We start from the raw sequence: 26,843 nt of genomic DNA, 5'->3' as shown, positions 1-26,843 counted from the left end.
CCGTGCAAAGGGGGCGTCTCCAGCTCTTAAACCCCACGACCCCAGCGCCTCCGAGGACGCACTTCGAATCCAGAGCTTTCCATTACTCTGAACCCTTCTCCGGGCCTCAGTTTCCTCCTCTGAAAAACGCGAACGACCAACCTGGCTCTTCTCTCCCCGCTGGGACAGGGCAAACCAGAGGTATGGAAAGACTCGGGAGCGTTATAGAGAGGTCCGGAGGCCCGGGAGGCAGAGGGTGTGGTCGCGGAGGCGTGGCCAAGGTGGACGCCCAAGGGTCAAGGCCAGAATCTCCTCCCGTTTCCCAGCATGCCCCTCGCCAGAGGCCCCGCCTCCTTCCCCCAATGTGGGGGAAAGGTCGACGGCTACAGTTGTGGTGAGTCGAGGGCTGAATCGCCGAAATGGAGGCCGGTACCTTAACCGAGGATGAGGTAGAGACGACGACGGGTCGCATCAGCCCCTGGAAGAACTTCCTGGCCGGAGGCTTCGGCGGGGCGTGCGTAGTGGTAGTGGGCCACCCGCTGGACACCGTGAAGGTGGGGGAAGGGGCTGCTCCGCCCGAGGGTCGGGGCCGGAGCCTGCCGGAGAGTTTGGGGGAGGGAGGGAGCGAGCTCCCCGTCCGTTATTCGGGAAGGTGGTCGAGGGGCTTCCTGTTCCTTCCGGTGAGGAGCTGGACCTGGGGCGGGGGGCGGAAGCGGTGCATGACGGGAGCCGTGGGTTCTCCGTAAGAGTTAGGGGTGAGAGGGAGGGGACGCGAGGAGGGACGAGGGCGAACACGAGCTGCATCTTTACCCCCCGGGTGGGCCGGCCTTGCGGAGCCCAGGAGCAGCATCACCCTCTTCTTTTACCGCGAGGACATTGGGGAGGTCCAGGGTTCTGCCTGGACTTAAGCCTCTCCCCACTCTTCACAAGGATCTCCGTTTTCTGTAAAACCCAGAGACTGATCTTTCTGAACTCACCTGCAGTGTTTGGAAAATCTGAAACTGGGCTGGCTGTGATGGGGCAATGTGCCTTTGGCGAGACCTTTCACCTACTGACTAGCGCTGTCTTTCTCCTCGGGCTTCTCGTGTCTGTTCTTTCACCCCCTCGATTCTAAAGGGTAGAAATGCCCGTTTCCTTGTTGGTAAAATAAGGGGATTGGACTAGATGCGCTCCAAGCTTCTTCCAGCCCTGAGATACTGAAAACTTGTGGGAGACCAGAGAGCCACCAAGTGAAAAGTGGCTCTGGTATTCTGCAGCCGTGAACACAAAATTTAGCTTAGATCCTGCCTTCTTGTTGGAGTTTACTGTTCTTTAAGGGAATACAAAAGATGGAAGTCATGTATGCAGTGGAAGATTTATCTTCCTGAATTCAATTCTAGTCTCCCTTAATACCTGTGCGACCTTGTTTGCCTCAGTTTCCCCATCTGTAAAATGAGCGGGAGAAGGAAATGGCAAGTCATTCCAGTATCCTTACCAAGAAAACCTCCGATGGAGTCGTGAAGAGTTGAATGTGATTAAACAACAGCAAACATTGGCGCTGTTTGGAGACGCTATATTTGGTTTGGTGGAAAGGGGAGGTGATAGTCAATTAATCAGTGAAGGTGATAGAAAGACGGAGTAATTGGATGGAAGGGAGAGTGCGTTTGAAGGAGAAGCCTTTCGACTATGGGAAGTTATAGGAGGATTTCCTTTATCCGCCTGAACTATGTACTTAGGGTGCTAAAGAAGCCATCCTTTTCAATTGTAACTTGAATTGCATTTCCAAATGCAAAGCTTTCTCTGCCTTTGTCACCTTGTTCCATTTACTCTTGAATGTTATCCCCTGAATCTCACATTTTAAGCCCAATTCCAATGGTTTCTCCTCTTGGAAACCTTCCCCTAGCCCCTTGTGAGTAGCAATCTTCCCATTCAGATCTCTCCTTACACTCTGAGCTCTGATAGAATAATGTAAATTGTGGTTATTTACCTTCTCAGCATTCTATAAGGCTCATGAGAGCAGAGATAAAATCATATCTAATCTTGGTTTGACCCCCCAGTATCTATCATAGTACTATGCTTGTAGTTTTATGCACATAATAAATATTTGTGGGATGAATGGATGGAATAAACACAGATCCTTAGAATCACAGATTTTACAAGAATATAAATGGCACTTGAGAATCTTGGTGTTCTGGAAGAGAGGTATCATTCAGGCCTAGTGAGTCTGAACCAGATGAAAATATAATTGGTAAATGGTTAACAAAACAAATACAAATATGGTATTAGTAGTTAATTTTGTTTTTTTTTTTTTAGTCAACATGTGGCTCACAATGATCTGTTCGTATTTGAGTTTAATAATCACTGTTCTAAAAATATTGTAATTGTTGATCATTTCCAGGTGTAGGGAAAGAGACTCTACGAATCCTAGCTATAGAAAAACGAGTACAGAGCTCATAACAATTATATTAAGTGGGGAGTGAATACTTTTTATTCAATCAGGAAAGTTTGCCTTCCCCTTTTGATTGAAAGCTCTTATGAGACAATTTAAGAATGTTTCCTTTATTTTCACCTTTAGACAAAATGTAGTCTAATGAGGTGCTAGATTGTGATTTTAAGGCTTTCTTTTTCACATGAATCTTAGCCCAGGAGAGATCCAGCTTCTTTTAACCTTGATTCACTGAATCAATTCTGTCTTATTTTTCTTGCTGATCCTATTTTGTAGGGTTGAGGGTGAGGGATAAAGATAGGCCAATACAAGTGTCAAGCCCAAAAAGAACTGAATTTGGCAAGCTCACAAATCCTCTTGTGGGGCTACTTGTTTGCCTGGTAAAAATTCTATTCAGAAAGGCAATCAAGCTTAATTCAAATTCACAAGCATTTATTGAGAATTTACTATGAGAGGCAGCTAGATAGTACAGTGGATGGAGCATCAGCCCTGAAATCAAGAGGACCTGAGTTCAAATTCGGCTTCAGACAATACTTAAACTAGCTGTGTGATTCTGGGCAAGTCACTTAACTGTAATTGCCTTGCAAAAAAAACCCCAAGAACTTAACTATGTGCTAGGCATCTTGTTATATGCTGGAGATATGAAGAAAGGCAAGGGTAAAAATTGTTGCATTTGCTAATTCAGTTATCAGATTTTTTTCAATATTTTCTGTTGGGAGTACTTTGTATAGCACTGGATTAGATAAAATTTTAGAGAAAATAATCTTACCTTCCTGAACTTTACAATTGAAACACAAGCACACAATCTTTGAAATATTGTATAATAAATGGATCCAAAGTTGCAAAACAAGTGTTTGTGAGGTCTTAGGTCAAGGAAATAAAGATGAATGAGAACAAAAGGTTTCTGGATGGAAGTAACTTTTGAATTGGGCTTTTTTTTTTTTTTTTTTTTTCTTCTTCTCTTGAATTGATCTTCACAGAATGATTAGGAATTCACCAAAGGATGATATTCTAAGGAAGATATGAGAGGAAGGACTACAGAAGATTTTAGCTTGATAGGAACTCACATAAAAGTAGAAAGTTAGGATGGATCCAGATTATGGATGTCAGGCTAAGGAGTTTGAATTTGGTTATCAAGTAGGCAGTTGGGAGGAGTCCCTAGAAAGGTTTTGGGCAGAGGACTTGACTAGTGTTCAGGATAGATTAGATAGGGGAAAGACTACTGGGTGAGAAGTGATATGGCTAGATCGTTGCTTAGCAAAAAATTGGTCATATAACCTATAAACGCTAGATTAAAGAAAGACAGAATAGAGGCATGAGGACTTGTTAGGGGATAAATATTTTCACATTGCTGAGCATGGGAGCTCACCTTTTTTAGCTCCTTTGAAAACATTTTTTCCCTTTCTATTATAGAAAGGATCTAATGATTTTTTTTTTTTTTTAGCTTGACAGCTGCCAAGCCTTATAGATTGAAACCATAGCCATCCAGACATCTGTAATTAGCCATTCCTCCTTTATTTAAAAGTCCTGAATGACTTTCCTTTTCCTATTTGGCTAAATTCTAACTCTGGAATTTAAAGCTCTTGAATAATCAACAAGCATTTGTTAAGTGCCTGTTAATTTTTTCATACCTTGTGGTTCTTGCCCTTAAGGTGGTTTATATTCCCTTAAGGGATAAACATGAACAAAATAAATGCAAAGAGATTCTTTTTTTCCTAACTATATTATTTATATACATTTTACCTTTTATCATTTACTACTTTTTATTTTTTATATTGATGTAAATATCTTTTTTTTTTTTTTTTCCTGTTACAGTATAAGCTCCTTGAAGGCAGGGACCTTAGAGCTATTATGTTATAATAGGCTTTAAAGTGTGGTGTTATTCAGTCATTTCAGTGACCCCATTTGGATTTTTCTTGGCAAAGATAATGGAGTAGTTTGCCAGTTCCTTCCTCCAGCTTATTTTACAGATGAGGGAACTGAGGCAAATAGTATTAAGTGAGTCACCTAGGATCACACAGCTGTTATCTGAAGCCAGTTTATTATATGTCTGAGTCCAAATTTGAATTCAGATCTTCTTGATTCCAGGTTGAATGTGGCATTAGCTTCAAATATAATCTTGATATTTAATGTCTGTGTGACTTTGGAGAAGTTATTTTATTTCCTCCTCTGAAATGAGGGTACTGTCTTAAATTTTAATGGGTCACCTCAGCTCTCTTGTTGTTGTTCTGTCATTTCAATTGTGTCCAAATCCCATGAATTTTGGGATTTCTTGGCAAAGATACTGGAATGGGTTGTTTATTTTACAGATGAGGAGACTAAGGTAAACAGAATGAAATGATTTGCCCAGGGTCACACAGCTAGTGTCTGAGAAGCCAGTATGAATTCAGAAAGAGGAGTCTTCCTTTCTCCAGGCTTTCTCCACAGTACCATATAGCTGCCTCATCTCAGCTCCAGCTCATTAGGAGAAGTCCTTAGAAAGGTTTTGGATAGAGAACTTGACTAGCTTTATGGATAGACAATATATATAATCTGTTCCTAAATTATGGATTGTATTATGTTTATTGCCTTTGGGGCAATAGATGTTCACTAAATATTTGTTTTAAAAAGTGTCTGTTGAATTGAAAAAACAGTTTTAATTATGGCCTCTTATGAATCTTTCCTATTTTCTAGCTTTTTTCTTTGAGCAAACATGTTAAGATCCCTCTATTTTTCCCCCCTCCCAATTCTCTAAACTCTATCCTTGAGTTTTCTGCCTCAGTTTTGGTGCATTGAAAAAAATACTGAGTCTAGGGAGACTACCTGAGCTCCATTCTTATTTTTTTTTTTTTTCAACTTGAAGGAGTCACTTATCTTCAGTAAAATAAAAATTTTGGATTAGATGATCTTTGAAGGCTGTTCCAAATTTACAGAAATATGCAAATTATTCGAACCATACAATAAGTTTGATATGGTTTCATTCTGTGATAGCAATGGTCATGCATATGTACTTTTGCTCATATGAGGCTGACTCGGAACATATGACTTTGAGTAGGTGAAACAGTTGAATTGATATGCTCATTCCTAATGAATTCTTTTTTGTTGTTTTTTTGGTTTGGTTTTGAGGCAATGGGGGGTCAAGTGACTTACTCAGAGTCACACAATTAGGAGTGTTAAGTGTCTGAAGCCAACTTTGAACTCAAGTCCTTTTAAATTCAGGGTTAGTGCTCTATTCACTGTGCCATCTAGTTGTCCCCCTAATGAATTCTTTATCAATTGATTGCTGATTTTTTTTTTTTTTTCTTTTGGTTGTTTTTAATCCTGTGATTCTCAAGAACATGTTTTAATTCTAAGGAGATATATAAAAGTTGTAGCTCTTAAAAAGAATTTCAGTATCTTGAAGAGCTTCAGAAGGAAAGTATTCCAAAGATCTTTCGTACCCACAATAAAGTAGGATCAGGTGCAGAGAAGCATAAAGGAAAGTGTGGTGGAAAGTGAAAAATAAGACAAAGAAATGACAAACTACTGCTTCGAAGTAGCCTAATTTTCAGAAAACAAGCAAAGACTTTCAGAGAGACCTGGCAATTGAAGGAATTGTTGCTGATTCTTCTGTAGTGTGCCTTAGACATCTTAAAGTTAGAAGAATCATGAAAAGATCAGTTAACAACAAATGCTAATTACTGCTATGAAGAAAAAATGGGGCAACACAATTCAAAGTTGGCCTGTTGAAGTGTGGGAATAAGGGGGAAAGATCCCCTTCTGCTCTGAGATGCAGGTCCAAATACGAAAGAATATAAGAACCCTTAAATCTGTGGCCAAAGGAAGTTTTACTGTTCACTAAGAAGGAATTCTCTTAGCTGACAAATTTCATAATGAGGAGATTTGCAAAGAGTGTGTAAACAGGCACCTGTTTTATGAGCAAATCCTGGCTTGGGGGCTGGAGGGCAGTTTGAACTGATTATCAGACCAAGATCTCCAATTGAATGAAATCATTTTGAAGGCTTTTTTTCCAGTCTGGAATTTCCTGAAGGGGATCCAGGCCACCCCCAAAAGATCAATGGGAAGTGATTTGACCAAGATCTCCAATTGAATGACTCCACTTAATTTGGGAGGGGCTTGTCTGGGGAAGTATGCTTTTTCCCAGACTTTTTTGGACTCAGAGATCCCAATCTGGTTTCAGGGTTCACCCCCATCAGGCGTACTGAATATTGGCAAAGATTTTTTTTTTTGCTAATGAAACTTGATTTTTAATTCAAAACAATCATTAAATGTTCAGGTGTCTGCAAGAACTGGGCATTTTCATTGGGCTTGTAAAATATCCATCCAAAAAATGTTGGGAGGAATTTTTTTTTAACTTTTTGGGAGACTCCTTATTGAGGGAATAATGGACTCTAATAAAATATTATTATACTGAGAAGCAGAATTGTTCTGAAATACAGAACTTCTCAAATGGAAATAGAACAGTATGACCTAGTGCCATGCCACATATCATAAAAGGCTAAGTAATATATTTAAGAGATTAAGATTAACAGACTTTAATCTCCAGGGTTCCTCTCTTTATTATACCTCTTTGAACACCTTTCCTTTGATTACACTCTGTAATGAAGGGTTATAGAATTAGAAAAATGGATTTGTTCAAGATGTTCTTGAGAATATTCACAAGTAATAGAAGTGTCATTTCATGGCAAAGAACTAAATGTGTCAAAATCTTGAGAATTCTATGCCAAATCACACCAGACAAGTGATCAGACACAAAAAGATGGTGGTGTATGTTAAATTTTTAAAAGTTTTATATAGTTTATTGTATGTCAGAACATTTGTTTTTCTTTGTCCCATTTAATTCACTCAGCACTGTTACCTTTTTTTCCTGAACCCCTCCAATGCTAGACTTTTAGAAAGTGCACCTTTCCTTTTCCTGCTGTCATCTGATTTCTCTTTCCCCCACTAGTAACACAGCCACCTTCAAGGACACCAGTAGTCTCATTGTTAAAAATTATTGGCTCTTTTTTCTGGCAATACTTTCCTCAATCTCTGCAATATTTGACACTGTATAGCACCTATTTCTTTCTTTTTTTTTTTTTAAATGCTCAGTTCATATTCAGACACTATTAGTTTCTTTTCTAGGTGTGGATATGCCATCTATTTCTTGATGTCCTATCTTATTGACGAGGGGGGAATGATGAGGAGGAATCTTAGAACACTCTAAAACTCCTTCAAGGAGAAAGTCTTCTTGAATCCTGGCCTCTGTAAAAGACCCTACCTAAGGGAAACAGGATAAACAGCTTCGCATTACCTCCCGTTGATAAAACTATTGATTAAACTCCCCATTGAATTAAAGATCTGCCTAGAGACATTCATTCAATTCTAAGATTCTCTATTCTAACTCCAGCTCAAGCTGTACCCATCAAGAACAACCCACAGCTTGTAGCCAAGGCCTCAATTATAAAATGAGCCCACTTGGGACTCAGTCTTTGCAGAGGACCTAATATGCCATGCCAAGGAACCTCTCTCCCTGACATAGCAGCAACCCTTTACCCGCTGAAATGATATTCTCTTTCAGCATTACCCTCTCTTTTTCTTTCTCACCTATTTCCCTAACAAGACTTTATACCTCTCTGTTGGGATTTCTCTGCTAGAAACTTTACTTCTCTGTCAGGACTCCTCCACTTAAAAACTTTACTTCTCTGTTGGGACCTTGCCACCAAATTCAGTCTTTCTATTCATGCATAGCAAAGGCTGACTTCCCAATGCCAATAATAAACTTCTTTTTAGCAGTCTAGCGTTTTGGGTTCGTATGTTCCTTTACAAAGGACCTCTGTCCTGCCAGAAGGGGGTTCCCAGAACTCCCTACCCTGTGTCAAATCCTAGGGAGATTTAGGGGAGCCAAACCCCTTCATTTGGTTCCCTGAACCCCAAACCTGCCACTAACCTCATTATTTAACTCCCTGACCACCAGGAACCCCATACCTCATCACTAGCAGCTTTTATTGCATATCATTTTCACGGTTTTTCTTCCTACCTCTGTGGGAAAGTATTTCCTTCTTTGTACCCTCTGCAAGCTCCTTATCTTCCTCTTATCCCCAAATCTGGCAGTCTCCTTCCAAAGAGAACCTTTGGTCCTCTTCTCTGCTATAATGTCTCCTTGAGTAATTTCATTTATTCCTATGGCTTCTGTTATAGTCTACATACAGATGGCTCAATCAGTATTTATGAAGTAACTGCTTAGCTCCAGGCACTGTGCTAGGTGCTGGGACAACAAAAGACAAAATCAATCAATCAGCAGGCATTTAGCAAGTCTTATTATGTGCCAGACACCACATTTGTCATTGGGGAGAGACAGATAGGATGGTGAGTGAGAAAGATCATCAGATTTGATAGTGCAATAATTCCCATCCTCAAGGAGCTTATAGCCTATGGGGGAGACAATGTATAAAAAATAAATATGTAGTAATTTTTGTGGGGAGACACTAAGATCTAGAGATATAAGGAAGGGCCTTGTGCAGAAGGTGACACACAAGCTGAGATTTGAAGGAAACAAGATATTTCAAGAGGCGGGAGATGAGAATAACCTAGCATAACTTTGGAGAAGGAATTTGCCTTTCTCTGTTTCTCAAATTGTATAACGGGGCAAAGGAAAAAAATGGGGATATTTTAGGTGATTTTACAAATCCTCTTCAGCTCTGACATTCTATAATTCTTTTGTGTTGGGAATTTTGTTTATTCTTTCTTTTATGCTTCTCTTGAAAAACAAATATTCCTTTTTATATATCTGTAAAGTTAGGGAAAATAAAACATTGTCCTAAGACTTAGCAACTGATTGGGTATTTAAGGTAGAGAGTGAGTAGAATAGGATTCGAGTTCCCAAATCATATTTATCTCATCCTCTTCTTAGAGCTATATCTCTGTGTTTTTTTTCAGCCATTTCGAAAAAGCTCCTTTTTTTTTTTTTTCAAATATTTCCATCTGTATGCCACACTTGTACTTTAAACTCAAGTAGTCCCAAACTGATCTTCATTCCTTCCCCTCCCCCCCACAAAAATGCTTATCTTCCTAACTTCTCTATTTCTGTTGATGTCATCTTTGACTTCTTTCTCCTCTTCTTATAGACAGTGACTTGTCAAATCCTATCATTTCTACCTCTGCCATATTTATATAATCACTTCCTTCATTTCTATTACCAGTGGAGTCTCCCTAGGTTAGATCTTTATTTCTTCTTACCTAGACTATTTTATTGTCCTTATAATTGGTTTCCTTGTTTCATTCTGTCTGCCTCAGGCTTCCCTTTCTTTCTAGAATATGCTTCCTTTTCACCTCTGCCTTAAGGCAGAGCTTAGGTGCCATCTTGAAGATGGCTAGCCCAGTTTCTGCAGTTGTTAATCTTGTGCCTCTCCTCTACTATAATTTATTTTGTATACATAGCAACTTGTATTGAATTGTGTATAGAAAGAATATAATGTAAGCTCCTTGAGGGTTGGATCTGATTCATTTTAAAATTTACATCCCCAGGCTTAGCACAGTGCATAATACATGGCATATGTACTTACTTCATAAATGCTTATGGGGTGAAAATCTGTGTACCAATTGTATTTCCCTAGTTCCACCTCCCCCCCCCCCACTTTGAATTTCAAGGACTTAGTACATTTTGTCTTACAGTAATAAATAAACTGAGTAAATATTGTTGAAATTCAAAATTCTTTTCTTCACAGCAACTGTTTGATTTAGTTTGTACAAATGTATATGATATGGCTAAGTAATCCAGTGCCCCTTAACAAGGTTAAAAGATAAAGTCATTGTTCGGGGCTTCCATTATGGCTCTTTGTTAGAAAATCCCCAGATGATCACTTTCTTGGTTGGGGTGAAAAATCTTAAACAAGTTCTGTTAGCTTAGTTCCCTCTAAGGATGTCCAAGTCCCAGGGATGGTGGCAGTGTGGGGAGGTTGGGGGAAGCTTTTGTACAACTTCTCAGCTTAAGAAATGACAGCATTTACGTTTATAGGAAAAGATAATGATAATTGTAGGAGAGGAGGTGGAAAAACAGGGACACTAATACATTATTGGTGGAGTTGTGAACTGATCTAACCATTCTGGAGAACAATTTGGAATTATGCTATCAAACTATGCATACATATCCTTTGATCGGTGGCTCTACTGGGTCTGTGTATCAGAGAGATCATAAAAAAAGGAAATGGATCCATATGTGCAGAAATGTTTGTAGCAGCCCTTTTTGTAGTGGCAAGGAACTGGAAAATCAGTTGGAGAATGGTTTTCATAAGTTAAGGTATATGAATGTTATGGAATATTATTGTTCTGTAACAAACTATCAGCGCAGTGATTTCAGAAAGGCCTGAAGAGGCTTACATGAACTGATGCTGTGCAAAGTGAGTAGAACCAAGAGACCATTGTGCATACCCAAAACAAGATTATGTGATGATTAATTCAGATGGATGTGGCTTTTTTCAACAATGAGATGATCCAGGCCAATTTCAATAGACTTGTGATGGATAAAGCCATCTACATCCACAAAGAGGACTTTGGGGACTGAATACAGATCACCACCTAGCTTTTTTTTTTTTTTTTTTTTTGGCTGAGGCAGTTGGGGTTAAGTGACTTGCCCAAAGTCATATAGCTAGGAAATGTGTCTGAGACAAGATTTGAACTCAGGTCCTCCTGACTTCAGGGCTGGTGTTCTATTTTGCCATCTAGGTGCCCCCCTACCACATAGCTTTTTCAAATCTTTTTTGTTGTTTTCCTTTTTGATCTGATTTTTCTTGTGCAGCATAATAAATATGGAAATAAGTATAGAAGAATTGTACATATTTAACATAGATTGAATTTCTTGATGTCTAGGGAAGGGAGAGAGAGAAAAATTTGGAATACAGGGTTTGCAGAGTTGAATATTGAAAACTCTGCAAATATTTTAAAAATAAAAAGCTATTATTTAAAAAGAGATAACAGTATCAAAGTAGTAAGAGTTCCTGAGCCCCAGATTACTTTCATTGATTGATTGCCCATATAGTTAATCTTAAATTTATTTCTCTTCCTTGATTTTCCAAACCACAGGGTGGTGCTGTATGTCTTGGGAACTGTATAGATTCGTATATCAAGAAGGAAGATGGGATTCAATGGAGAGGGAGAAGAGTTATGTGAACTCTTCATGGGCTAATCCTTTCTATGTTACTTTGTCTTAACATAAAGACAAAAAAAGATGCTTTTTCTTTTCATTTTTAACCTTGTTAAAGTGATCCTGGTTACACATTCTACTTTTGTATTCACTACTTTCTAGAGCTGCCATAGCATTTATATTTTCTGTGGGGTTGAATAAAGGTTGCTGTCTATCGCAAACTTTTAACTGGGTGTGTACCCAGAAGTGCAGGGCCCTTTTACCAACATCTGTAGAAATTTAAACTTTTACTCTAAGGTTCCAAGGGGAAGCTATAGGTATAAACATGAATCATAGTTTATGTTACTTTTTTGTATGGGATGCCAAGGCCACAGGTTGGTACATAAGAGTTATGAGTCCTATTTTTGTTGTTGTTGTTGTTCCTGTTATGAACTTGATAACCACAAGCATTTTAAACATAAAGTTTAGGGGGGGAAAAAGACGTTATTTGAAAATGGTATGCTATATGCAGCATAATTTGCTTTTAAAGTAAAAATAAATTTAACATACTTGCTTATCTCTTTGTTCCTTTCTGAATTTCCTTCTCTTTTCTATGCATTTTAAAAGCATGCCAATGACATAATTTGATATCACTAATACTTTTTAATCTCCCTCTTATCCTCTCTTCCACCCAAAAAAAACCCCTAACCTTCCCTTATAACAGATAAGTGTAGTCAAGTCATATATTGGCCATATCTGAAGTCATAGGTACAGTTCTGCATTTCTAATCATCAGTTCTCTCTCAAGAGTAAGAAGCAACTTACGGTCAGGAAGAACTGAATTGAAATCCAGCCTCAGATACTTATTAACCATGTAACCCTAAGCAAGGTACTGAACCTCCCAGCCTATAATATGGGGAAAATATAAGTACTTTCCTCACAGGGTTGTTTGTGAGAGTCAAATGAGATAATATATAAGTGATTTTCAAACCTCAAAAGAGCTCTATAAATGTTATTCTTTTTGAAGTAGCTAGGTGGTACAGTGAACAGTGTTGGATTTCAGTTTCAGAAAACCTGAGCATGAAGTGCTATATATACTAGAGAAAGTCACTTAAACCCTCTCTTCTGTATCTATAGAAGGGGGATATGAATTAGCACCTTCCTCATGTGATTGTTGTGAACATCAGATAAGATATCATGTAAAGTGATTTGTAAATTGTAAAGTACACTGTAAATGCTGGTTATTAATAACAATAATAATAATTAGAGGTCTTATAATATGGTCATTCTGTATATTCTCACATGCTATACTAGCTCATACAAGTCTTCTCAGATTTCTGTGAATTCATCCCTTTTCTGATTTCTTATATGACAATAAATCTGCATATCATAATTTATTTAAAATTTTCCCAACTGATTTGTTTCTACTTTGTTTCCGATTCTTTGCTGCAACAAAAATAATGCTACAAATATTTTTGCACATGTTTTTTTAAAGTCCAATACCTTTATTTATTTTTTTATAGTTTTTTATTTATAAGATATATGCATGGGTAATTTTTCAGCCTTGATAGTTGCAAAATCTTTTCCAATTTTTCCCCTTCTTTCCCTCACCCCCTCCCCCAGATGGCAGGTAGACCAATACTTGTTAAATACAATATATGTATATTTATCCATAGTTATTTTATTGCACAATTAGAATCAGACTTTGAAATAATGTACAATTAACCTGTTTTGCACATATGTTAACTGTTCTCCTTCAAGTATATACCTAGAAGAGGTATCACTTGGGCACAGTATGCTCAGGTTTTAGCTTTCTATTTTTATTTTATTTCATTTATTTTTTGCTGAGACAATTGGGGTTAAGTGACTTGCCCAGAGTCACACAGCTAGGAACTGTTAGGTATCTGAGGTCAGATTTGAACTCAGGTCCTCCTGACTTCAGGGCTGGTGTTCTATCCACTGAACCACCTAGCTGCCCTCAGGTTATAGCTTTTTGATTATAATTAAAAATTACTTTCTAGAGTAGTTGAATTAATTCATAGCTCTACTGGTAGAACATTGTGCCTTCCCTGCCATAGCCCTGATAGTAATTGTCATTTTTAATTTTTGTCATCTTTGTCAATCTGATAGCTATGAAGTGAACTCAGACTTATTTTAATTTGTTGGGGGGGGGGTTCTTAGTAATGTTTTGGAGCATTTTTCTTATGGTTGTTAGTAGCTTTTATTTCTTTTGAGAATTTGCTATACATATCCTTTGATCATTTTTCTCTTGGAGGATATTGTATCTTTTAAGATAAAGAAACTTAATATAAAGTAACTTGATAAATTAACTTTTCATAGTCACACAGCTGATACGTGATAGAATCAGAATTTGAATTCTGGTCTTTTGAACCCAAGTCCAGTACTCTTATCATTATATCACTTTCTTTCTTTCTTTTTTTTTTTTTTTAATACTTCAATAGTGTTTTTTTAAATTTTTATTTATAATTTTTTTTGACATATGCATGAGTAATTTTTTTTATAACATTATCTCTTGTATTCATTTTTCCAAATTTTCCCCTCCCTCTCTCTACTCCCTCCCCTAAATGACAGGCAATCCCATACATTTTACATGTGTTACAGTATAACCTAGATACAATATATGTGATATCACTTTGTTTCTATTAAGTAGGCCAAAATCTTCAAGTAGATGACTAAATGAAGCATTTATTAAGAGCTTACTATGTATAAAGCCCTGTGCTGAGTATGCTGGGGATACTAAAAGAAAAGTGTAAGAGTCTATAGGATAAACAACATATTTGGAAGGTTTCAAATGCAAGTCAGATGGAACAGAGTTTGAACTCTGGTATATAACTTTTGAGGCATAATACTCAATACTGCAGACTGGTAACTGCCCTCAGTGGCATCTGCTAAGGGAGATAAGATCATTACATGAATAACCAAATTGAAGGGTATAATAGTATAATACACTTGTCTATATATAATCGATATTTTAATTATCATGGTTTTCCCTTTGATATTCTCTGAGAATCTGAGATCTCAGAACCTAGACCTAAAAATAATCAAAATGGAAGGTGATCCAAAGAGTAGTGGGAATTCACCTTGTGGGTACAACCAAAAGACAGCACATTTGTTACCAACAATAAGTTGATTCTAAGACCAGAAATTGAAAGCCAGGAGAAGTAGTTGCCAGAATGTGGGATGGATATTCTGAGTGCTGCCCTGATATCCATGAAATAATAAATAGACATGGAGGCAGGTGTTTAAGTGGGTCCTTTCTGTAGAACTTAAAGGGGAAAAAAGCAAACAATAGTCACAGGATGACAAGGCATAAGAAATAAAACGGCTGACATTGATATAGTACTGCAAGATTTGCAAAGTACCAGATATATTATTTCATTCTTGGAACATTAATGGGAAATAGATTGTTACTACCAACCCCATTTTACAGATGAGAAAACTGTAACTAGAGTTAGTCACTCATACATATATAAGATACATATTATAGAATTTTTAAGAATAGGCACATAGCATGTGGATTAAGAGAGTAGTCACATAGAGGGTGCTGTTTAAATTTTAAAAGAAATGAGTTCTCAGAGTCAGAGGTATGAAGAAAGTACATTCTAGCCCTTGAAGACAACTGCCGCAATGGTGTGATGAAGGGAGCTGGAGTGAGTACCCTGGAGGAGGGAAAGTCAGAAATGGATATGATTATGCTGGAGTAGGTGGGACAGAGAGTAGTATATATAAGAAATCTGGAAATGCTAGATGAGGTGACATTGTAAAGAGGTTTAAATGCTGGAAGAATTTTGACCCTATAGGTAGTAGGGAGTGACTTGCATTTATTGAATTACCGGAATGGCCTGATCAAACGTACATTGAGACATCTTGTGGAAGAAGCCATAACAAGACTTGGCAAATGATTGAATATGTGGGATAAAGAAGAATCTGGATTCAAGGATAACATGGGAGATTGTGTATTTGTGACTAGAAAGAATAAGGAAGTTTAAAAGAAGGATAGGTATTAGGGAAAAGAGAATGCATTTTGTTTTGGACATGATAAGTTTGTGGTATTCACTAGGTATGACAAGCTTAGAAGAGTCTTGACCTGGATATATAGATGGGAGTTTCTTGGAACCCCAATCTCCCTTCAAGGCCATGTCTGAGAAATCTTAAGTGTTAGTGTTTCCTACCTCTAAATTACTTTTTGTTTATTTTACAACATTTGTGGACATGTTACTATTCCACTAGAATCTAAGTTCCCTGAGAACAGAGATTTATTTTTGTATCCTTTGTATCACTGTGTCTTGACTCAGAATGTGTGCTTAATCAATGTTGGTTAATTTGAATTCCATGTGAAAGAGCTAGCAAGCATAGAATGAGTCATTTGATTAAGCAGAGCAGGGCAGAACTTATTCTCAGTAAAGGGAAAAATATAAGCCTTATTAATTGATGTTATTTGGTCTTTTATTCTCATTTGTTTTTCTTAAAGAGATAGGTATGTTTTTCATAGTCCATGTCATTATCCTGGTTTATTGGCTTTCTGTTTTGCTTTCTTCAACAGTTTTTTTTTAATTTTGTTTTTTAATGGTATATATTTTTTCCAATTACATGTGAAGATAATTTTAAACACTTTTTAAAAATTTTGAGTTCCAGATTTTCACTCTGCCCTTCTAAAATGATAAGCAATTTAATATAGATAATCTATGTGCAGTTGTGTAAAATATATACATATTAGTCATATTGTGAAAGAAGAAACAGACCAAAAGGAAAAAAATCATAGAGGAAAAAGTTAAAATAGTAAGTTTCAATCTGCATTAGAACTGCACCAGTTCTTTCTCTAAAGATTGATAACATTTTCTATCATGAGTCCTTTGGAACTGTCTTGGATCGTTATATTGTTAAGAAGACATAAGTTACTCATAATTGAGCATCATATGATAGTGCTGTATTATGTACGGTGTTCTCCCGATCTATTCACTTTACTTTGTATTAGTTCATGTAAGACTTTTTAGGTTTTTCTGAAATCAGCCTGCTTGTCATTTCTTAAGGCCAAAGTAGTATTCCATTATATTCATATACTATGAGTTGTTCAGCCATTTCCCAATTTATTATGCCTCTGTGGACTACCCTAACCTGGTAGCTCCCCTTTGAGCTACTCTTAAGGCCTGTCCATCTATGGCATAGCTAGCCCACACTTACCCATCTTCCAGATCCCACAGAGACAGACCACCAGGAGTTAGAGATGAAGTGAAAGAGAACTTTATTCTTAGATAGCATATATTTATATCCTCCTGAGGATCCGGGGGAAGGGTTATAATAGGACTGGCCCAAGAAGAAGGAAGGAGGTGTGCTAGGCTTTGAGAACGCTAAGGAGGGAGATGTGGTACCTGGGGTCAGACACTGCTTCCTGGGGCTATGCCCCACCTCCACGTAGGACTCGCTTGTTCCTCCGTACCTCTCATCCCTCAGGTCCTCCCACATGCCTTGAACTGCATTCCTTGCTTCTAGAGGCTTTTTAACCCTTACACCAATTGATGTGCATCCCCTTAGTTTTCAGTTCTTTGCCACAACAAAAAGGGCTGGTATAAATATTTTTTGTACATGCAGGTCCTTTTCCCTTTTTATAATCTCTTTAGGATATAGATTTATTAGTGGTATTGTTGGATCAAAAGAGATACATAGTTTGATTCCTCTTTGAGCCCAAATTGTTTTCCAGAATGGTTGGATCAGTTCACAACTTCACCATTAATGACTTAGTGTCCCAGAATTTATAATTTTCCTTTTCTGTCATATTAGCCAATGTAATAGGTGCAAAATAGTATCTGAGAATTCGTCATTGATTTAATGATAACTGACATATATTGAACTTTAATGTTTGCAAAGTGCTTTACAAAACATTGTTCCCATTTTACAGATGAGAAGACTGTGGCCTAGAGGAGTTAAATGATGTACCCAGGGTCACACATCTAGGAAATATCTGAAATTGGATTTAAACTCAGATCCTTATGACTCTAATCTCAACAGGCTCTCTGTGATTTCTCATTTATTCATTATTCATCTCTTTTTTTGGCCAATTGCTCTTTTTTATTCTTGTTGTCTATTTTCCTTATTTAATTTTTTTAAAATTGTCTTATGCTATTTCAACAAGGAAAGTTGGAACCAAAAGTTAGAGGGTCTTGAATGTTAGAGTAAGAATTTTGGGCATAATTTGCTGAGCTAGAGGGAAAATTCTTAAACAGGGAAGTGACATGAAAATATGATACTTTAAAAGAAAGATGAGTCTGGACATTGATTGGAAGAGGAGAGAAGACTAGAGGTAAAGGATCAATTAATGAGCAAAAGACTTTATCTCTCTTATCTAATTTGAGCTTCACAGATGTCCTCTGAAATATAATAGGGACTATAAATAATACAGACTAGATTAAACAAATAGTAAAGTTCAAAGTTACTTGTGAGTCGCTGGCATGGAGGAGTTGTTGAAACTGTGAGTGAGTGAGTTCTATGAGGGAGTCAATGAAGCAGAAAACCAAGGAACTACTCTTTCGGGTTCCTACAGAGAGAAGATGGGGAAAACAAAATGGCAGGAAGGTGGCAGAGATGCCAGATTAAGTATTAGGAGAAATAAGGCTAGACTTTCAAGAACAGGTCAGGTGACTTGCTCTTTTGAATGTGACAGAAAAGCTAAATGGACCAGGATAGAGAAAAGAAGAAAATTATTAGGATTTTCATGTATGTATTTTCAGTAGAGTTGCAGGGATGGAAGTCAAAATCTAAAAGGCTGGAGAGAATAATATATTTTGAGAAAATAAAAGTTTTAGATGTCAGTTTCATATTTAGAAAGCTTAACAGCAAAAAGATAAAAAGGAGTAAGGAGAGGATTCTGGGAAGATGGAGGAGTAGGTAAGAAAATTTTAAGCTCTTCAGATCTCCACAAACAAGATAAAACATCCTCTCAGGGCAAATATTCAGAGGTAAAAATTTTAAAAAGTTGATGGCAGAACTGTGGTCATGTCCTTCTGAGACAAGCAGAGGAGAGAATCCCAAAAAATTCCTGCATGCATTTTGATCTGTGTGAAGTGTAAGGCTCCCCAGGCTCCTCTGAAACTGTAAACTACAAACCCTGGGGCTAGCTGTGTAAGAGAGTAGCATCAGCCCCAGCCACAGGATTTTTCTGCCTCTGGGACAGTGTGGGGAGTAAGGCATCTGAGCAGGGAAAGATTGTTCAAAACTACACCAGATCCAGCTGTACTGCTTAGACCCAGCCCTGGGTGAGAAGGAAACCAGCATAGGTATGATGAGTGCAGAAGTAGTGGGGCGGGAATACTGGCACATACAGAATGGTGGAGTTCTTGGTCTGGGTTCCAGGTCAGAGGGAAGGACCAAAAGAGAACCTGAGACCAGGGCCACTATCCTCCACATCCTAGGACTAGAGGTGATTACAGTAACAAGCTATTATTTTTATTCATTTGTTTAAATGAGCAGGCAAAAAAACAAAGAAGTATAGAAAGTGTGGGAATAGAGAAGACCAGGGTTCTTCTTCAGAGGAGGATACTGAAGTTAAAAAAAGCTCTTACCCTAAAGAGTTAAAACATCAAATGGTCATCTATCCAAAAAGAATTCATAAAAGAACAAAAAACAAAACAAAACAAAAAAAAACCTTTAAAAATCAAATGAGAAAGATTAAAGAAAAAAGTTTTTTTGGTTTTTTGGTTTTTTTAATAATAAGAAAAAATCCAAGAAAAGTAAGAGGATTATGAAAAGAAAGTCAACCAACTGGAAAAGGAGAACCATTTGATCTTAAGGAAGAAAATGACTCCTTGAAGATTAGAATTGGGCAAAGGGAAGCCAGCAAAATATGTGTGCAGAACTGTACAGTTCTCTTGTTGTACAAGAACAATTGGATTCAGAAGGTAGAAATATCCTGGAAAGAAAAACAAAAATGCAAACCGTTCACACTCATTTCCCAGTGTTCCTTTTCTGGGTGTAGCTGCTTCTGTCCATCATTGATCAATTGGAACTGAATTAGATCTTCTATGTTAAAGATATCCACTTCCATCAGAATACATCCTCATACAGTATGGTTGTTGAAGTGTATAATGATCTCCTGGTCCTGCTCATTTCACTCAGCAGCAGTTCATGTAAAGTCTCTCCAAGCCTCTCTGTATTAATCCTGCTGGTCATTTCTTACACAACACTAATATTCCATACCATTCAAGTACCACAGTTTACCCAACCATTCTCCAATTGATGGGCATCCATTCATCTTCCAGTTTCTAGCCACTACAAAAAGGGCTGCCACAAACATTTTGGTACATACAGGTCCCTTTCCCTTCTTTAGTATCTCTTTGGGATATAAGCCCAGTAGTAGCACTGCTGGATCAAAGGATATGCAGAGTTTGATAACTTTTTGGGCATAATTCCAGAGTGCTCTCCAGAATGGTTGGATTTGGAACACTATATATTAAAGAACAAAAGAACTGGAGTTGTGGCTGAAAAAAATCAAGCAGCAAAGCATAATCTTGGGTGAAAAAAGTGAACATTATAAATGAATTGTTAGACCTTCAAGATTTGGTTGTAAAAAATACCTGAATTTAATAGAAAACTTGAAATACAAAACCCAAGAGAAATATGAGATAAATCAAAGATTAATTAAAAGGGACTCAGTAAGGACAAACTTAATTTTTTATACATGGAAATGCGAACTGTATGTCATGATGATCATTAGTAATTGGATAGTTGGAAAGAAGGATTGGAGTAGAACTGAATATATTATGATTCTAAAAAGCAAAAGTATGTAGGAAAAGGTAAAAAGTAAATATGTTAAACAAATGAAATATGAGAGGAAGAACAGACAAAGAAGAATTAGAAGAGGGAGAATGACTCTAACCCTACTCTGATCAGTAATGAGTTAAAGAGGTTAACAATACATCTATGTCAAGAAGAGTGTAAAAATCTTTTAAATTTAGAAAGAAATAAGGGGATATGGGAGGGGAAGACAAAAAGGGATTTTTTTAGAGGGAATCCTCACATCAGGTTTGGGTTAAAGAGAGAGCAAGATACATTTAGAGAGGAATAAAGGGCTTCTAAATTTATAAAGATGAGAGTGAGGGAATTAAGAGAAGGATATAGAAACGTGTATAGATTAATGGGAATGAAAGAGGGAATAACATGTTTAGAATGCTTTAAAGGTCTTCTAAATTCAGAAAAACAAAAGGGATGGGGGGAAGGGCAGGAAAGCATAAGGGAGGGAACTTTTGTGGGGGAAGGTTAAGTAATAGAAGGGTAAGATAATAGGTGGAAGTAAAGCAGAGGCGTCTGGAGAGTTAGGATATAAGAGGTATATACAAACTTAAAAGATGAGAAGTAGAATTTATCATGTTAAAAAAAGGTAGGGGTAGTGACAATTTCAGACAAAAGCTAAAGCTAAAGTAGATTTAGTCAAAAGAGGAAAATAGAAAAATACCCTGTCAATATTGTTTTAGACTATTTAAAATAACTAGACAATATGTTAGAATGTTGCTGTGGTGTAGGAAATGATGAGTTGATGGATTTAGAAAAATATGGAAAGACTTTGAGAAATAGAGGAGAAACAAATATAATAGTTTTACATAGATACACATGAATATACACATGTATGTGATTATAGATGTGTGAGAGTGAAAAAAAGAATATAGTAAAACGTGCCCAGCAGAGAACAAAAGAAAACCTATTCAGAAGCAAAGAAAGACATGGATAGCTCTGAACACAAGGTATAGTATTTATTATATAGGCTTTCTTGAAATGAAAATTTATTGCTTTATATTTTGAATCCTCTCATGTTCTGCTGTGCACATGGCAATTTTTTTTCTTTTCCTATTTTCTATTTTAAGGTTAAGATAAATAAAGAAAAGGGGGGGGGGGAAGGAGTAGAAATTCTTATCATTCAGCCACCTGAATAAATGAGAGCTAATTAACTACATTTTAATTTGTTTTTTCCATAGGTAAGGCTACAGACTCAGCCAAAGAGCTTACCGGGACAAGCTCCCCTCTACACTGGGACCTTTGACTGTTTCAAAAAAACACTTTTTGGAGAGGTAAGAGTCTTTCTGTGACTTTCTTTGGGCAAACACAGTCTTTTATCATGCTTTCCAGAGTAGGATGTCCATCATATTGCCTCTTCTTTTTTACCCCCCTTCTTGTCTTTTTAATCACTGACCAATATAACCATTATTTTGTATGTGTGAGATCTGTGGCTCCCTTTTTTGGGTAGTTAGATCAAGAGTGGCCTCAAATCAAGATTAGAGAGGAGGAAAGGCTTTTAGGCTTGCACTTACATTATTCTTTAGTGTCCTAAAGTTGCTTATCAAGTTTATAGGAAAATGAATTGGTTGTTTTCTTTTCAAACTCTTTTACTTAATCCCTCCCCTTCTTTCACCTTTTTGCCTACCTTCTCTGACTCCTGATTCTGGCTCTCTTTCACCTCTGCTGTTTCTAACAGTGATCCCTTCTGCCTTAAAAAAAGGTGAAAAATTCTATTTAAAGAATATGTTGGGATATCATATGCAGCATTCCATATTCGTAGTTCATTATTTATTTATTTGTTTGTTTATTTTTAATTCATGGAACAAAACAAGTATTCCCAAAGCACATTATAATAAAAAAGAATTATTGCACATGAAACTTCAAATCTACCATGGACAATTTGCTATTCCCTCCAAACATACAACAAGTTATATAAATTTCTTTATTTTTTTTCTTTTTATTTTTCCCTCTTCTCGTCCCTAATCTGGTACTGTGCAGAAAAAAGACACTATCTGCATCCATATCCATAGTTCTTTCCCTTTCCAGTAAAAGGGGAAGAAGATACATTTCCTCATTTTTTTCCTGGGGCTAAGGTGATTATTATAATTACTCATAAGCCCACTTCTCTTAAAATACACTGGAGATTGGTTCAAGCACCTTTAAATATAAACTGGCTCACTGTCTACTTTGTGATCGTCACAGTCATTTTTTTTGTTTAACATTTAATGTTAAGGAAGTGACTGGAAGACATATTTATTACCTAGTTTATTATACCAGTTGCCTTGTGGGATTTTAAAGGAAGTACTGAGGGCATCTCCTTTTCTCTCCTTCCTGAAAGGAAAGAACTTGTTTATCTAGTTCTCACTGAGAAGCTTCCCAGTTACCCTTCAAAATCTCATAAATAAATTAATAAGCCTTTGACTTCCCTGTTTTTTGTAGGCACTGACACATAGAAGAAAGAAAAAGCAACAGATTTAGCAGTGATTGATTTAGTTGATTTGAAAAGAATAGTTCTTGAGAACTAGGGAGTGGGAGGGATTCATTGTCCAGTGGGGTTTAGAAGGGGAACTGCCACTGGGAAGGGCCCCATATAAGGACACTAATAAATATAGGTTCCCTTCTTATTCAGAGGTGCTCCTTGTATGGGGTGGGGTTGAAGTGACCAAGATATAATCCACTGTTGCTATTTGCAGAGCCTGTTGATGGTTGCCACAGAGTTTCAAAGGCCACTGCAGTTCCTGAAATGATTGTGTATCATTTGAACCAGAAGGGGGACAGGGATAGTGCAAAAATAGCTCTTGCAAACTTAACCCAAACCCAAAGGAGACCCTTTGAAGATCATCAGCTAGTATGGTATATGGCCAGGGATACTTCCTATTCTGCTTTATAAATCAAGAACAAACTCAATTTTATACTTTCAGAAGCTCTCATTAAGTAGTCTTAGTTATTTTTTTGGCTCAGGTTGTGCTTCCAATGATGACATTGAACCAGTTGGACTTTGAGGGGCTTTGGTTTCTCAATCTGTCAAGAAAACATTATAATCTCTATCTGGCTAATCAATCCATTAATAAGCATTTATTCACAGGGTTTTTATGAGGCTTTGAGAAAAGGGAAACCAAGTTTTTCGGTATCTAAAACATAATGTTTTGAAATTCTTAGATGTAGCTGATAAATCTACATGTATATGGGATAAATATAAATATATAATTAAATTCAGTTCTAATTAATCCAAGTAGGTTAATGTTCCTTTGTTTTTTCGTAGTCATCCAGAAATGTATGCTACATTTCTACCAGAAAGTAGAACTGAGAATATTTGATTAAGAAGCTTTTGCAATTGTCCAGATATGTGGTGATGAGGGCATGTGGCCAGCTTTTGGTTACAGTGGAAGCAAGTGAAGTTGTGGAATGTGTCTTTCCCATCTGAGTGTCCCTGAATACACTCCATGCCTTAGCTAGCTTTGCACTGTTGGACAAGATTGCCTATTGGATGGCATTTCATTTCTGACCTTTGTGTCTTTGTACATGCTGACTTTGATGCCTTTGCATGCTTACCTATGACATCTCTACTCTTGTCATCCCTAGCTCTCCTCAGAGCTCAGGTCAAGGGCTTCCTGCCAATGAATGACTATCTACCTATTGCTTGAAAACCTCATAATGGGGAACTCACTATTATTGAAACTGTGCATTTTGTCCTTTGGATAGCATTGATTATTAGGAAGACTTTATTTAGGTCAAACTGAAATCTCTCTCCCTGTAATTTGTACCCATTCTTCTGAGTTCTACCCTCCGGGCCAAGGAGAACTGGTCTAATCCTTCCTCGTGATTCTGGTGTTCAGATACTTGAAGGCCATTTGCTTGTTCCAAACTATTTTCATAGCATGGTTTCTGGTTCCCTCAGCATCCTGTTCTCCTTCTTCTGCATCTATTCCAATTTGTCAGTGCCATTCCTAAAATGTGCCATCCCAAAGTGGACCAATAATCCTCTAACTAGATCAGAGAACAACAGAACACAGCAATGCTTATCAAACATTTCTTCCTTCCTCCCTCTTTCTCTCCCTCTCTCTTGAAATTCTATTTTAATATAAATCGGGATCACATTCACTTTTTTTGGCTGCCAAATCAGCACCTGTGCTGGAGGGCTTAACTGAGGGAATGTGGTACTGTATGGCAGGATAGTGCCTGTCAGATTCCTGCTCTCTGCCTTCTTGGCCAGGATGTCTGGGTGAAGGAAAAGAGGGGAAAGTTCTTTTTCTTCTTCAAGAAACTTTCCTCATGAAAATGCATGGTGGTAGAGTGGAAGGAGTACCAGATGTGGGAGTTGAGACCCTGGATTCAAATCCTAATTCTGCCATTTACTACTTGTGTAACTTTGGGCAAACCACAGAATCCAATAAGCTTCAATTATCTCATATGGGAATTGAGGAAGTTGGCCTAGATGATCTATCTCAGAGCTTCCTTTCCATTCTCAGTCTAAAAACTAAAATGTGGTTCCCATTGCCTGTTTGCATATTGTCTTGCAGGGTATTCGAGGCCTTTATCGAGGAATGGCTGCTCCCCTCGTTGGTGTCACACCCATGTTTGCTGTGTGCTTCTTTGGCTTCGGGTTGGGGAAGAGACTACAACAAAAGCACCCAGATGATATATTGAAGTAAGTTCTTTAGGCTACATTAAGTCCTTTGTTGAAGAAAACCCAAGGCAGGAAGTGAGACACACGTAGTCTTTTATTGGTTGTTTTTAAACAAAGTATTTTTTTTGTTGTTGTTCTTAAAATATATATTTTAAAATTTATTTTATTTGAAAAAAAAAAAAACAAAAGAAAAATAGAAAAGGAATACAAAACAAAATAAAAGCAAAACAAAAAAGAACATTGTTATGGGCCCAGCAGTATATCAGGGAGGATTTAAAATATTTAACAACAAATTACCAGGTCAAGAAAGTATATATATATATTAGTAGAAGAAATTATATTCATGAATGTACATTTTTTTTCTTTACTTCCTTGTAATTTTTTTTTTGTTCTCTGCTGTGCACCTTATTTATTTTATTCTTTTTCCCTCTTTTGTCCTTCAGCAAACTATAGTTATAGAAAAGATATATTTACGTAAACATATGTGCATATACACACACAATACATACACACATACACACACCCTGCAAACGCATATATATCTTTCTTATCCCTGAAAACAAAGTATTTTTAATTTGTGTCAGTAGTGGAAGCAGTCAGAGAAGAGACTCTAGGCTAAAAACAGATCTTGTGTAATAAAGTGCTGGATTACATATCTATTGCCTTCTTTTACGGAGCAGAGTACAGTGACAGCAGAGCAGAATTAAGTACAGTGGAGCACTGTTCACATTTAACTATCAAATAATACACCTATAAAAAACATCTTATTGACAGTCAGAATTTGTCTCCAGGGTAGTCTCTGGGGAGGTTCGTTGGTAAGGTGAGAAGGTGCTTTGTAAAACTTTATCCAAAGCTTTATCCATCATTTAGGCAGCATGGTGCAGTGGGAAGAGCACCAATGTGACCTAGGATGTGGCCTGACTTTGTTTGAATGATTGTTCTGCTTCTTGATGTATGTGTAATCTTGTGCAAGTCCTCCTCTTCTATAGGCCTTATTTTTCTTCTTTATGAAATGAGGGGGTTAGACTGGATTCAGTGGTTTCTAGTCTTTGATCCAAAATTCTACAAGTCTGTGTGTGCCAAGTGTTTTTCTTTGGAATAAACTTAATTTCTAATTCCTAATTCTTTGGAATATTCTTAAGGAATAAAATGTGGGAATTGGAGTTGAGACTTGGGTTCAAATCCCCACTCAGACACTTAGCTGCACTATTATAGTAGGTAAGTGACTTAATCTTTCAGAGGCCTTTTCCTCATTTGTAAAATAAGCATTTTATACAATCTACCTCACATAGCTGTTATGATGAAAACACTTTTGCAGATTTTAAACTTCTTTGTCAATATAAGGTTATTATTAATTTGATTTATGAAGGCTGTGTGCTTTTTGTCAATATGAGAATTTAAGGATTTCAACTTGTCTGTAACTGATGGTGGGATTATTGAATTGAATGAGTCTCAAGAGATGTTAGGTAATTTACTCATAGTCACCAGAGTAAAAAGAAACAAGTTTCCTGACTCTAACTCTAGCATTTTATCAACTATACCATTCTGCCTATTATTATTGTTGTTATTTTGCCATTGCATATTTCTTTACTTTACTTTTTTTTTCTTTTCTTTGCTGAGGCAATTGGGGTTAAGTGACTTGTCCAAGATCACACAGCTAGGAAGTGTTAAGTGTCTGAGGCCAGATTTGAATTCAGGTCCTCCTGACTTCAGGGCTGGTCCTCTATCCACTGTGCCAACTAGCTGCTCCCACTATAGCATATTTCTTGATCAATCTACTAATAATCCAGCTACTATAATATATAGTAAAAATTTTTTTGACCTTAAAAAAACATGTTCTTATACTCATACAAGTTGACAATTATTAGATGAGCTCTAAAGATCTTTTAATAAGTAAGTGCTGTGGTTCATGATTTTTATTCTTTGATCCAAAGGGGAGAGTGTTCGTTC

General features: G+C 37.2%; 1 protein-coding gene across 2 annotated transcripts in view; it reads left to right on the top strand.

The window, feature by feature from the left end:
- The first annotated feature begins 307 nt into the window (after window positions 1–307).
- Window positions 308–26,843, top strand: part of SLC25A20 (solute carrier family 25 member 20) — a 43,374-nt gene continuing 16,838 nt past the window's right edge. For both annotated transcript variants that reach the window (XR_012484887.1, XM_074283223.1), the window contains exons 1-3: window positions 308–533; window positions 21,466–21,558; window positions 24,787–24,914. Coding sequence is in view for 1 of the 2 variants with exons in the window: in XM_074283223.1 (XP_074139324.1) it covers window positions 399–533; window positions 21,466–21,558; window positions 24,787–24,914 (356 nt within the window). In the remaining variant the exon portion in view is untranslated. The remainder of the gene's footprint in view (window positions 534–21,465; window positions 21,559–24,786; window positions 24,915–26,843) is intronic.

Source organism: Sminthopsis crassicaudata, chromosome 1 (assembly GCF_048593235.1).
Source record: "Sminthopsis crassicaudata isolate SCR6 chromosome 1, ASM4859323v1, whole genome shotgun sequence".
In the NCBI taxonomy this organism is placed as follows: Eukaryota; Metazoa; Chordata; class Mammalia; order Dasyuromorphia; family Dasyuridae; genus Sminthopsis; species Sminthopsis crassicaudata.
This window is presented reverse-complemented; position numbering and strand designations above follow the sequence as displayed.